The sequence below is a fragment of the Vipera ursinii genome, assembly GCF_947247035.1.
Source record: "Vipera ursinii genome assembly, chromosome: 3".
Lineage (NCBI taxonomy): Eukaryota > Metazoa > Chordata > Lepidosauria > Squamata > Viperidae > Vipera > Vipera ursinii.
In genome coordinates, this window is record NC_139516.1 from 113717604 (window position 1) to 113730487 (window position 12884).

The 12884-nt window shown below is 39.1% G+C and overlaps 2 protein-coding genes across 3 annotated transcripts in view; one reads left to right on the plus strand and one right to left on the minus strand.

Moving 5' to 3' along the window:
- ATF6 (activating transcription factor 6) overlaps positions 1–5003 on the plus strand; it is a 91929-nt gene extending 86926 nt beyond the window's left edge. The window contains exon 16 of the mRNA XM_083359462.1: positions 1023–5003. Coding sequence (XP_083215588.1) covers positions 1023–1231 — 209 coding nt within the window. The 3' untranslated portion in view covers positions 1232–5003. The remainder of the gene's footprint in view (positions 1–1022) is intronic.
- A 3828-nt stretch (positions 5004–8831) lies between these two features.
- Positions 8832–12884, minus strand: part of OLFML2B (olfactomedin like 2B) — a 42037-nt gene continuing 37984 nt past the window's right edge. For both annotated transcript variants that reach the window (XM_083359461.1, XM_083359460.1), the window contains exon 8: positions 8832–9781. In XM_083359461.1, the coding sequence (XP_083215587.1) occupies positions 9180–9781 (602 nt within the window). In that variant the 3' untranslated portion in view covers positions 8832–9179. The remainder of the gene's footprint in view (positions 9782–12884) is intronic.

Consider the following 12884-nt stretch of genomic DNA (forward strand, 5'->3'; position numbering starts at 1 on the left):
AAAAACGTTAGGAGACTTCCAAATTCAATTATACTGCAATACATCAAACATTACAGTAGCTGAAAAAAGATGTTGCTTGTAGATTGATAATACCAAGTGGCAGTAGGGTATCTCAAAAAGGAACTGAAAAGATTGAAAAATATTGGGGCTTAACCATGGAATAAGCTGGCAAAAGCTTTTCCATAGTTACTGAAGTATTAGAAGTTACAACCATAAAATTATCAAAACAACTGAAAATTAAAAGTATTCAATCTTGCAAATTCAGCTTTCAAAAATACTTTGCTCGAGACCATATTACAATAATACTTGTGTCATTCTCAGACTTTTAGATACTGCTTAAACCATCAGCATTTGCTGAGCATCCTTCAAAAGAAGATTAATAATAATATAAGTAAATCTGAAAGCGTGAAGCCTTTATTATAAGAAGGATGTTTTAAAGCAGGGGTGTCAAATTCAATTTCATTGAGGGCCACATCAGCATTGCGGTTGCCCTCAGGGGGCCGGGTGGGTATGGCCTGGGTGGGCGTGGCCTACTGGGTGGGCATGGCTAGAGTGCGTATGGCCTACTGGGTGGGCATGGCCAGCTCTACATCATTCGCATCAAGGGGGCCTATGGGGGCCCGGGCAGGAGTGGGATAGATCTGAGGGTCTCTGGCAGAAGGAGGGTCTCTGGGCCAGGGCCAAGGCAGTGGGGGCCGTTCCCTCGCTGTTTCCAGGATGGCTTCGCGGGCCACATGAAACCACTTCGCGGGCCGGATCTGGCCCCCGGGCCTTGTGTTTGACATGTCTGTTTTAAAGTATTTGGACTCTTCTTTTAGAGGTAGGCTTATTGTCCTAAATCTGTTTCGTGCTTTTGTTTCTCTGCCATTTTTCTAAATAAATTACAGGTAGCATTGCTTCTATGAAGTCATTGGTTGATACATATCTCTATCCTATAGTTGACCATGGGTTATTTTTTTTCCTCTTACATTCCCAAGACATTTATTTCTGATTAATTCTTCCTTCTTCTTTTCTTTTTCTAGAGAAAATCATTAACGGGCAAGACTATGAAGTTATGATGCAGATAGACACTGAAGTAATGGACACCAGGATCCTGCATATCAAAAGCTCATCCATCCCACCTTACCTTCGGGAACAGCAGAGGAACCACACAACTTCCTTTTATCATTCTCCTCCAACCGTTCCAGAGGCAGCTCCTGCTGTCAGAACAATCACTGAATCATCCCAGTAGGCTCTCAGAATGAGGCTTTCATGCTTGCTCTGAGATAAGGGACCCAAGTGGGTTTGCCAGGGCAGTGTCAGGGGCAGTATCCTGTCTTAGACAATAGCTTGAGGTTTCTGGATCTAGAGGGTTCCGTCTGCTTTTAGACCTAGCCAAACATTAATTTCTCGCCCACTCTTTGTCTAGATTACCTGCCATCTTTGTAAGACAATATTTATGGGCCTAAGAACTTCACTTTATTAAAAGAAATGCTAAAATGGCAGTGGGCAAAATAATGTTATTGATGGAAGTTTGGCTTCTGTGGGGCTAATTAATTCCTGGGATTGGGGATGGGCACTAAATGTCTTTGCTTTCCCTTCCCTTCTTAGAAATAAATATGAATTTCTTGGCAGTTTCTGAAGAAGAAATGTAGGGGCCACATGTGGAATACAGGTTGTCTATCACTGTATTTGTTTTATTTTTAATTTCAGTTTGTCTTTGCATTCTTTACTCAATCTTATTCTGCGTTTTCTTCCCTGCTTCACTTTACCAGGAGGAGGAAAATAAGGAACTACAGGTTCTTGTTCACCAAATTAGAGCTTAAGCCATTCTTTGTTGCACTCTGTATTTTCAAGTACTTTTTATTATTTTATTCAGTCTCTAGAGTACTATATCCCACACTGTCTTTTCCCGGTACATTATTATAGAACAAATGCCCAGTCTAGTACAGATGTTTCGTTGATACCACCCTTTACTTCTGTGCAAATTTGTAAAGTATTGTTACTGGGAAAATCTTTCCCAGTAATTTCTATTAGAGAAATTAAAATTCTGTCAGAGTGTATCTGAACCAGTTTCAAAGGCACCTATTGACTGTGACTTGCAAAATTACTAATGAGGAGCTTTGTTTTGACCACTACACTCCTATTACTTTGGGCTAAATATTAAGTGAATGTACTGGAATCAGGGCAAGTGGCGCTTATCTATTTGTTCCAGGTTGTAGAAGGGAGCCAAAGGTCAGATATTCCAGAGAGAAGCTGTCTTCATGTGTGCACATCTTCATGCGCTTCCTGCATGAATTTGCTCATTAGAATAATTTATGTCCACTGGTTTGGCAACAGGGAAAGATCAAAAAAGAGTTCAAGTGGAATTCAAATTGAGAGGGCTAGATCAATGAGAACAGGTTCTCTGCCTTTTCCACTCCACTCCTTCCATTGACATAGTTTATGCCCACATTGGGCATATAGGATACCCACATTGGGATGTACTTTGAGATTTTTTACTTGGAATAAGGGAGAATGTATTGCCTGACACATAGATATTTGCAGGGGATGCAAGCTAGAGCATAGTACTGCATAAACTAAGGTATTTATTTCTTATCAAATATCTGAGCCTCCTTTAGATGTAAATATCCTCAGGACAGATTTCATAGTAAAGTAAGATTAGTGAGGAGGAAGGAGCACTTGGCTAAGCATCTGTGAAGTAGAAAAATAAGCTCTGAATGTAAAAGGCTTCTTCAAATAAGTGAAGAACGTATGAGTCGCAGGCAAAACTTGGTATGCCTGTCAGCAAAGAAAACCTCCATTGGCTAACTCCCTTTGTATAGGCATCATCTGCTTTTCTTCCCTTCTGCCTGTGTGTGATTTTGTTTGATCTTCAAAATTCCACTTTCAGATCTTGCAAACTTACTTTATTAAAGACTAGCACAACTTCCACAAAAAGCCACTTCAGGCATTGAACAGGTATTTATGCAACTGTATGAGCAGTGTACACATATGAGCAATATAACGACAGATGAAAGTGCAAGAGATGAACAGCGATAGAGTCTTCCCCGAAAAGGACTGGGCAAAATTCTGTGTTGTGGGTTCGTTCATTGATACGTTAACTCCTCTGGATAACAGATTGGGTAGGAGTTGTAATATTACACGTCTCTGCTGTTATTTACACACATCAACTGCTGGATATAAGTAAGGTAAAGTCAGTGATAGGTAAATTTGAATATATGTTTTTGAAGTCTTTTTTCAAACGCGTCAAGAGTAACTGGACAAAACCTAACAAAATTAAAGATAACAATCCACTATAAACCAGCAGCAAAATAACTGAACAGCATAAAACTAAAATCCTTACAGAACAAGAAAAGAAACTGGCAGCACAATTAGGTCCAAGTCAACTTCACCTCATATTTTCCACCTGCTGTGATGCATTTCTTGTTTGTGTTGTGTACAGTAGGCTTCTCACATGGCAAGAATCCTTTTTTATTAGTTATTCTGTAGAATGCTATGAACATTGATGTACAAAATATCGGAAGCACAATGCATAACCCTGCCTTGAGAGTAGCATGAAATTACTTGTTAAAAATTAATTTCTGTCACAAGAAGTTGCAGTGTACATGGAGCTAAGAATCTCAGAACTGTTTTGTCTTGAGGGACAAAACAATTCTATTTTTTTAGAGAAAATTTGTCTGGCTCTTACTGGAAATTGAGTAATGTTTTGTAAACATTATTTGATTAAAGAAGGCGTTGTTCACTTGGATGCTGATGTTCCTTTGTGCCACAATCAGGAGAAAGCTTTTCCCTGTTAAATGTTCCCTATAGACATCCATATTATGTGCAATTTGATGCTGTAGAAATAAAAAGATCTTTGCACTTTTTAAAAAAAACAGTAGGGAACAGATCAGCAAGCAGTTTACTAGAAGTTTTCTTTGGTATCTTGAAAATAAATCTTGGTAGTTATCCTGGTTTTCAGATTAATCTGACCCAAGATCATTAAAAATTTGCCAGATGAGAAGCATTTTTAGTTCAGCTAATTTTTTCCTGCATCTTATATGTTAGTGTTATAATAAAAAGCTTTTGCAGCTTTTGTGTTATAAATCCATGAAGCTAACTGCCAACCAAAATCTAGCAGTGCTCTTGAATATCAAAGTATCCCAGATCTAATTTTGCTAAATATATAATCTTGACTACAGTACTTATAAGTATCTGCTGGTGGAAAAGTGTACCTTACGAAAGGAAGAATCAATGGGGCGGGGAAAAGAGAATTCAAGACTTTGGGTCAATCAGAACTAATCTTGACTTTTATTTTTTCTTTGCCTTAAGCATCCTTCCTTGTCTGAAAAACTTTCCCTTCTTGAGGGCCCTTGTTCATCTCTAGTCTGGCCAACTGTGGAAATCAGTTTTGAGCTGTTCTACTGCCAGCCTCGGCATTTCTTCAATATTGCCTGTCCAAAATTGGCCGACTCTCTTTGGCTAAGTAAATGTCCAGTGTTGCTTTTTCATTGCTGTGCTGGAAATACAATTCTTTGCAGAACACTTTATTAAAAACAAACAGCCTTCCTCTTCTGAGAAAGTATATGGACAACATTTTCACAAAAGCCTAAGATATCTTGAGTGTTTTCTTTAAAGACTGTAACATCTTTAAGCAATGTTAAAATAATATCTTGCACATTAGGTTGGATCTGTGCTTTGAGTAATGATGTAAAGTTGGTTTAGTTAATTTAAGAGACACTGAATTCAGTGGCCTACTCTTAACAATTTTTGAGTTTGTACTTAACGTGCTGTTTTGGTTTGTTTGTTTTGGTAATTAAATTATTTCTTGTTTCAATGTTGTGTTTATTTCTTTGAAACATTTGAATAAGAAATCATTTTTGTTCTCTGTAATTACTGTTGGAAGAGCAATTGCATTGTCTTTTGTTTTTGGTCTTTAAACAAGATACCTGGAATCGAAATTATCCTACTACTGGGACATCACAGTCAAGAATTACTACTCTATGTTTACATTCTCTTCCAATAAATAAATAAAATATACATGTAGAGCTCTGGTATTTGTTTTTATATCTGCATACCATTGAATTCACCTGTTACAGGACACTGTAATACTGCCTAGACTAGAGCAGTAAGGAAGGCAATTTAATGGAACATTGTCAGGATTACGAGTAAACAACGTAACTAAGAAATAAATGGGAGTTAGTGTGCTCAGATAACTTTGTGAAAGTGTTAAAAATATAAAACTCAGGACTGAGGATCATTCCCTATTACAAACTGGGAAATCATTTCATCTTCACTCTGGCAGGTCCCTTCTTCCCTAATAAGAAATGTGTATTATAGACTGCCCCAGGATCTCAAAGTTCCCCTCATCTCTTGGCTAAAGAGTTCTTAGTCATCTACCAACTACCCTTCCTTGTTCCTCCTTTTTTTCCTTTCCTGTCCTCCAAGCACTATCCTCAGTTTTGCAGAATATAGAAGATAATGATTGAAGCCCCCCCCCCCCCTTTGAGGAGATTACTGCTTTTCTCAATTGAGCAAAGAGCTCCAACACTGATGTTTTAGGATTACTCAGCAAATCAGAAATTGCCTTCCTAACAATCCTGGGGTAGAATGTTCAAAGCACAAACATATTTTTCACCTGCAGCAGCAGCCAAAAAAGCTAATACAATCCTGGGTTGTATAAATAGAGGCATAGAATCAAGGTAACAAGAGCTATTAGTACTGCTTTATAAAACCCTAGTCAGACCACCCCTGGAATACAGCAACCAATTTTGGTCACCACATCACAAAAAAGATGTTGAGAATTTGGAAAAAAATTCAGAGAAGAGCAACTAAGATGATCAAAGGCCTGGAGACTTAAAACATACGAAGAACGGCTGCAGGACTTGGGTTTGGCTAAAGAAATAGGGGAGACATGATAGTAGTGTTCCAATATTTGAGGGGCTGGCACCCAGAAAAGGGTCACATTATTCACCAAACCACCAGAGGGCAAGATAAGAAACAATGGTTGGAAACTGATCAAAGAGAAGCAACCTGGAATTAAGGAGAAACTTCCTGTCAATGAGGACACTTAACCAGTGGAATAGCTTGCCTTCAGAAATCATAGCCACTCCTTCACTGGAGATTTTTAAGAAGAGGCTAGACCAGTGATGGCGAACCTTTTAGAGACCGAGTGCCCAAACTGCAACCCAAAACTCACTTATGTATCGTTGGTTGCCAGGGCATGGCGTAGGGTGGGGGTGGCTGCGGTGGTTATGGCAGACTGGGTGGGACTAAAAAGTTCAATCAATTCCAACTTTGCAAGATCTTTTTTTTTCCCGTGAGAAGTTGAAATTGATTGACTGAATCTCTTTTTTTTGCACACGGCGGTGGAGGCCTAAAGCCAAAAAGGTTTTATAAAACCCAGCTGAAGGCCTAGGACTGGGGCAACAGTGCAGGTGCCCGCAGAGAGGGCTCTGCGTGCCACTTGTGGCATGCGTGCCATAGGTTCGCCACCATGGGGCTAGACAGTCACTTGTCTGAGCTACTGCTTGAGCAGGGGGCTGGACTAGAAGACCTCCAATGTCCCTTCCAATTCTATTTGATTGCGTGGATGTTGCATTTTATAGTCTATTATTCATGCCTTTCAATAGAGTGCCATCCCAAAATATGAAATAAAATCACTCTGAAACCAAAACAGAGCATTGGTTATGGGTAGGGTGATTCACCCTGCTTGATCCCATTGCAGCTGAAGACCATAGCTGGGGCTGATACAGATTCACATCCCACAGTAGAATTTCTCGTCTCAATGGCTTCATCAGCATTGGAGGGAATGTGCTGCCAGCTCAGAGGAAGGTGCAATTCTTTCACTTAGACTAGAGGACAGCCACCCTTCATTGCCAATTGCTAAAACAATAACTAGGCAGAAGAAGGAATCAAAAGAGATGTTGCATCATAGACCAGGAAACTAAGGCAAGACAGCTGCTGTGGAGCAGGATAAAATAGCTGAAATTGTTAATTCATCCACCAGATCGTTCGTGAGGGGGTGGGTGGGGGTGGGGGTGGGTGTCCAAATTTACAGTCACATTCTCGTATCCCTACTATCTATAGATTTAATATAATAAAAGCACATTTCAGAGGCATGTCATGATTTGCAACTCCCCTTTTGTGTCTGAATTTATTCAGGGAAAGACACTGTTCTTGCCAAATGTAAAGATACCTTTACATATATGCTTCCCCCAAGCAAATTCCCTGGATACATTTGCTGTTTTCCAGGATGCTTGTGGTAATCTTTCAATAATGTAAAAGTCAAGTATTAGCAAAGGTGAGCAGGAAACAATTTCAACAAATGATGTATTTTTTAATGACAAAAGATGTAATCCTGAGAGTACTCACATACACATAAGTTCAGTTGACCAAGAGATGATTGAGGTCATGCTTGCTGAAAGCACCCATCCAAGAATGGATTGTATCTTGAAAATGTCATTTTGGAAGGAATTTTGCAGGAAGACTTCAAAAATCAATTCCCATTTGCCCACTCTTCCATACTCGCTGGGCACAGGTTAAGGTTTTGGGAGAAGATGCTACATGTAGCAGTTGAACAATCCTTGGACTGATTGATTTCATACTTGGATAAACAGCATTTGCTTCATTCCCAATCTTTAACACTCCCACCCAAGCCTCTAAAATACTTTTACACATTCCCTCATTTTAGTTTCATCCTAGACAACTTCGTCAGTTTTATTTTTAATACCATTCACTCTGTTGGCAATGGTTTAATCCATTTCATCCATTTCCGAACCAATTCCTTTGTTTCCATCAAAATCACTCTACGTTGTTGATTCTTTTAATTTAAACATTTTTAACTTTCATCTGTCTTCTGTAGCTTTTTCTTTCTATAGCTTTCTTTCTTTCTATAGCTTTCTCTCATCCTCATTTTTTGCAGCAGCCATGCTGTGAAATGTGCTTTTCCTCATCCAGAACATTTTTGTCTGCGTTTCTTCTATCCTATGACTCATTGAAAGTAAATTATGCAAAGAGCCTCAGGATTCTGTCCATTTGCCTTATCTGTCAACAGGATAACACTCCGAAAATGGAACTGACCCATACAGAGCTAAATATGACACTTAAGTAAGCACTCGTTCAGTTGTTTATGCTTGGTTTTCTCCCATATGCATTTTCCTGCAAGGTCCATTCTTGATGCTAACAAACGTTGCCTGTTTAACATTAAACAACTCTTATACCATTATGTCCTGGTTTCGTTCAATTAATTTTTCATCACAAACAATTGACTCATCTCTGTGTTAAACAATTAGAAGCAGAAGACTTCATGCTGGTTCAGTTTTTTGCCAACTCCTGGGTGTTGAATCGAGCCACTACACCAGCAGTGAGGCAAGGCAGTGCGGGGGCTGGGCTAAAGGATCTGCATCTATCATCTAGGACAGGCTTCTATGGATTAAACTGTCTGCCATGGCTGATGGGGGTGGGCACTATCCAGCTATGGATAGTTTTTCCTGTATTCCAGGTAACAACCTTCAGAAAGGGGGTTAACTTTGCACATTCAAAGTTTTCTCTCCCCACCCCTCCCAACTTTTGCAATTATCATCTGCAGATCAGAGCACCCAGAGTAGTGAACCCTTTTGTCCTCAGCCAAAGGAGCAGCACATCTTTCTCACTGCCTTCAGATGATGAAGGTTACAGTATTACAGCTCCTGGAGCCTCCCAAATACCATAGAATTGCAGTCTGAACTATAAAGTGAAAGTAAAAAAACCACAGCAGTTTAGGCAGGAACCCTATAAAGTCATGTAGGAGCTGATCAGCAGAAAAGAGAAGCATGCAGTAACAGCAGAAATGTAAACAGGACACTGGTTTATTGAGTTTCAACACTGATATTTTATTATAAAATGTTAAAGTTTTTGGGTTTTCTCATCCAAACCAAATTTTCTATTACAATAATGAAGGCAAAAGACCCGTGGTTTTCCCCTTTGGGGTGTCTGCGCTTGGCAGAGTTAATGAAGACAGAGGTCCCATTGTTCAGGGTAGGCAATATATTCAATATAAAAAAGTTATGCCCAAAATAAAAGGGTTGATTTGGTATGTGGACTGTTCTACAGTCCAATTTTATTTTTTAAAAAAACTTTTTAAAAACCCACAGATTTACTCTGATTTATAGAATTAAAAACAAACATGTTTATATAAAAAAGGTGCTGTGGCCCATTAAAATCAATCCCTTGTGTCCTTAATAAGCAAAAATGACATTGTAAGTAACCTGGTGGCCATTGTCCCAAGCATAAAGGAGCCGATCCTTGGGATTGTAGTCTATCTGAGTGGTGTAGGAATACTCATTTTCAAAGAGCAGGCGAGGGATGATCTGAGTATTGGTGTGTGTGTCGAATGCATATGAAATATTAGCATTTCTCTTGTTGTAGCTGTCAACAGCATAGAGGACACCACAGATGACAAAGGAGTTGCCATACAAGTTCTTGCGCAGACCCGTCTGCCAGGTGGTCTCTTTACGGGTGCTCAGATCCATGGCATTGAGTTTGCTGAGGACAATCACCTCTTGGTTGAAGCTATCATAATTAATGGCAGGATAAATGATCCATAGGCCATTTTCATCCACAGCAAAATCTACATCTGAATGGCCACGCCAACGCCAAGGGGTCTCCTCCTCATAGGCTACATCATGCAACATGGCCCAGGCAGCCACATAGCGCTGCTTTAGGTCATACTTAATGAGGTTGCGGGTGAAGGCTCGGTTGTAGTAGAGAGAACCATTAAAGACAGCATGGCCTGTTCCCATCCAACTGTAGGGCAACTTGTATGAGTTACTCCACCGGCCTAGGAAACAGATGGTATAATAATTTAAAAAGCACACTTGATCCTAATCCTACTTGCACATATGTTTCCTGTGAAGATTTCAACAGACACATTCTACTCTCTGCTTAGTGGCAGCTGTTCAGGATTTCAGGCAGATGTCAAAGATTAAATCTGGAGATTTACTCATGTGTTACTGAACTCCTAATCTGAGACATACTAACTAGATGTGAAATTTATTCTCCCCCATTTTTTCCTGTAGATTTTATCATTCAAGTTTCAGTATTTCTTTTTCAATGTTCTGTACATCTGCAATGTATCTGGTATTTGTATGCTTTCCGTTTTTTAAAAATCTGTTAACAGCTATCTGTCTTGTGGTAAACAAGATATTTTAACATATATACTGTGTCATGGATAGATTATGGATAGTTTATATGACTCTTGCCAAAAGTAAAGACATCAACATATGCAAGTAAATCTAAAGCAGTTAAAATGAAAGATACCACCACAAATTTTGTATTCCAAATTTAACAGATTTCAAACATTAATAGAAAGTCAATTTAGCTCTCCTATGTATGTTACAGGGAGAAACTAGATTGATGAAGAAGTGCTGTATTTGGCACATACCTGCTGCACCTTTTTGGGCTTAATTCTCTACAGATAGTTCTTGGTTAATGACTGTAATTGGGACAGGGGTTTCTGTTGCTAAGTACTGTGGTCATAAAGCACATGACCATGTCACTTAGCAATGGCAATCCTGGCAGTCCCCATTGCCATCATTAACTGAATCCCACCAATAGGTAAGGATCCACTTTGAGTCGAGCCACTCTGGGTTTGGTCCCTCCTACTCTGGAGCCTTGGTAAAGTAAGGGACTGCATCCTCTGGAACTCTCCCCACCTGCCTACCTCCCCCCTTCCCCATCTTAGCCCTTTTGGCTGCCTGCCTAGCCAATGCCACTAGCTGCCCCAGCCCTTTTCGTGCACCAACCAGGTCCACCATCTCTGCATCATCTAGGGTCTTTTTTCCCTTTTTTTTTTTGCAAAAGGAGGCTCCAGCTGTGCCAGCACAAAAAAGCACCAACTGAGAAGGACCCAGCTGTTTGAACAAACTGAGAACTACCTGTAATGTAGTTTTTATTTCACATATTTCTAAGACTTTTGATCACAAACTCACTTTAACTGTCCTTTCTCCAACCCCTTCCCCAAAGCCAAATGCTTGTGCTTGGAAGAATTCAATTTTCCATTTAAATTTTTCCTCAGATGCATCAAATCTCTCCTGACCTCCCAACCCAGAATTCTTTTCTTCTGTCAATTATCTTCTCTAGCAATTCAGCCCATAGTATAGAGCAAACATAAAACCTTGTCTGGACTTCCAGTCCTGCGTGCAGTGCAGCAGTTGAGGGGTTTGGGACTCTGCCCCTCAGCTGAGTTTCTTCCTGTTAGGGGACCCTAAATGGGCCAGAAGCCACCCAAGAGAGGTGACAATGAAGGAAAGAAGTCCCAAGGACCTCAGAGAGACGGCAGTCGACCTGATCGGTCCAGGAAAAGCCTTCCAGAAACCAACAGGAGAAAGGCTAGCCTAACTCCAGAGTCTAGCCCAAGCTGTGAGCAACCAAAGTCAAAAGCACTATTTTAAGCTGATCGTAAACAGCATGCCTGAATCTGGGTAAGAACATTGATTTTTCTCTATCCTACCTATCAACTTTCCTGAAGGGGAGAAATTCCCAAGAAGCAAAAAAAAAAAACCCTCCGAGAGTGAAGGGGGCGGGGTTGCCTCACACTTTTGCTAACGGAAGTGGCAAATTGAACCTTTCATGGAGGAATAAAATCTGAAAAATGAACCAGTGCTGACACCTACTGGTGGATGAGGATTATGATAGTCAGGGTAAAATCTGGGGAAGAAACTAATCTCTACTTGTGACCTTCAAAGTTTTAACAATAGAGAACAGCTGTGTAGATAAAGTGAGACTTGCAAACCTGAAGGGGGGGGGAAAGAACTTTTTTTGAACTCTCTGGAGTACAAGTATTCATTCAACTCTGACTCCAAAGCTATTTCCAGAGGGGGGGAAATTTGGACGTTCGGTCATCATGGAAAATCAGAGATTTATAGGAAATACTTATCAAGAAAAATGAATACTTTTCAAGAGCAGATATATGATATGTTGCAACTAATTCAAATAACAATAATCTCAGATCACAAAGAAATTCAGAATAACTTTGAAAATATAAATCAACTTATCTCCAATTCAATTTTATACCAAAAAAACCCTCAGGAAAACACAACAGAGAAGGAACAGACAAAACAGATGACTGAACATAAATTCGAGGATAGAGACTTAAAGATGGAATTCTGCAAAACAAAGGAGTATGATTTAATCCAAGTGGGGGGAAAAATACAAGAAATACTAGATTTGGAAAAGACAACTTATATTTCAACACTACAAAACAAACTTGAGGACAAGAAAAAAGACTGGATAAAACGTATTACAGAGATACCAGGGAAAACACTGGAACTGGAGAGACAAAAAGCGACAAGAGAAGCAGAGAGAAAAAGAAGGGAAAAGATTCCCAATAAAATTGAGTGGGTAAATGCCCCTAACAAAGGTACTGATTTACTTTTTATATCCACACTAAAATTTATGAACATACGGAAAAACCTTTTGATTCAGCAAAATACATTGATTAAGAAAGATACTAGGCAAAGGAAAAAGACTGAGGTGGAAACCAAGAAAACAGATGATGGGGCTTATCAGAAAGAATACTTAAAAAAGAAACATTTGCTTGAATATGGTTAAAGAAATAGAAAAAACAATTGGAATATTTATGCTATTCTAAGAGGATAAATTCTCTAAATAATATAATACATTTTTTCTATTTTGTGTTCTTTTTCTTGATATGAGTAATATAAAAAAGTTGAAATGACTTAAAGAAAATGTTTTAGATACTTAAATGTGACTGAATTTAAGAAAAGTATAATGGATTTTTAAAAAAGTTAAAGGACCAGATGACTAGATGTATTGAATGGATGTTTAAAGATTAAAGATTAAATATATTCTTAATTTTGGTTAAAAAGAATAAGAAATTGAGGAAATAAATATATATTAGCCTAGGAGGGATATATATTTTA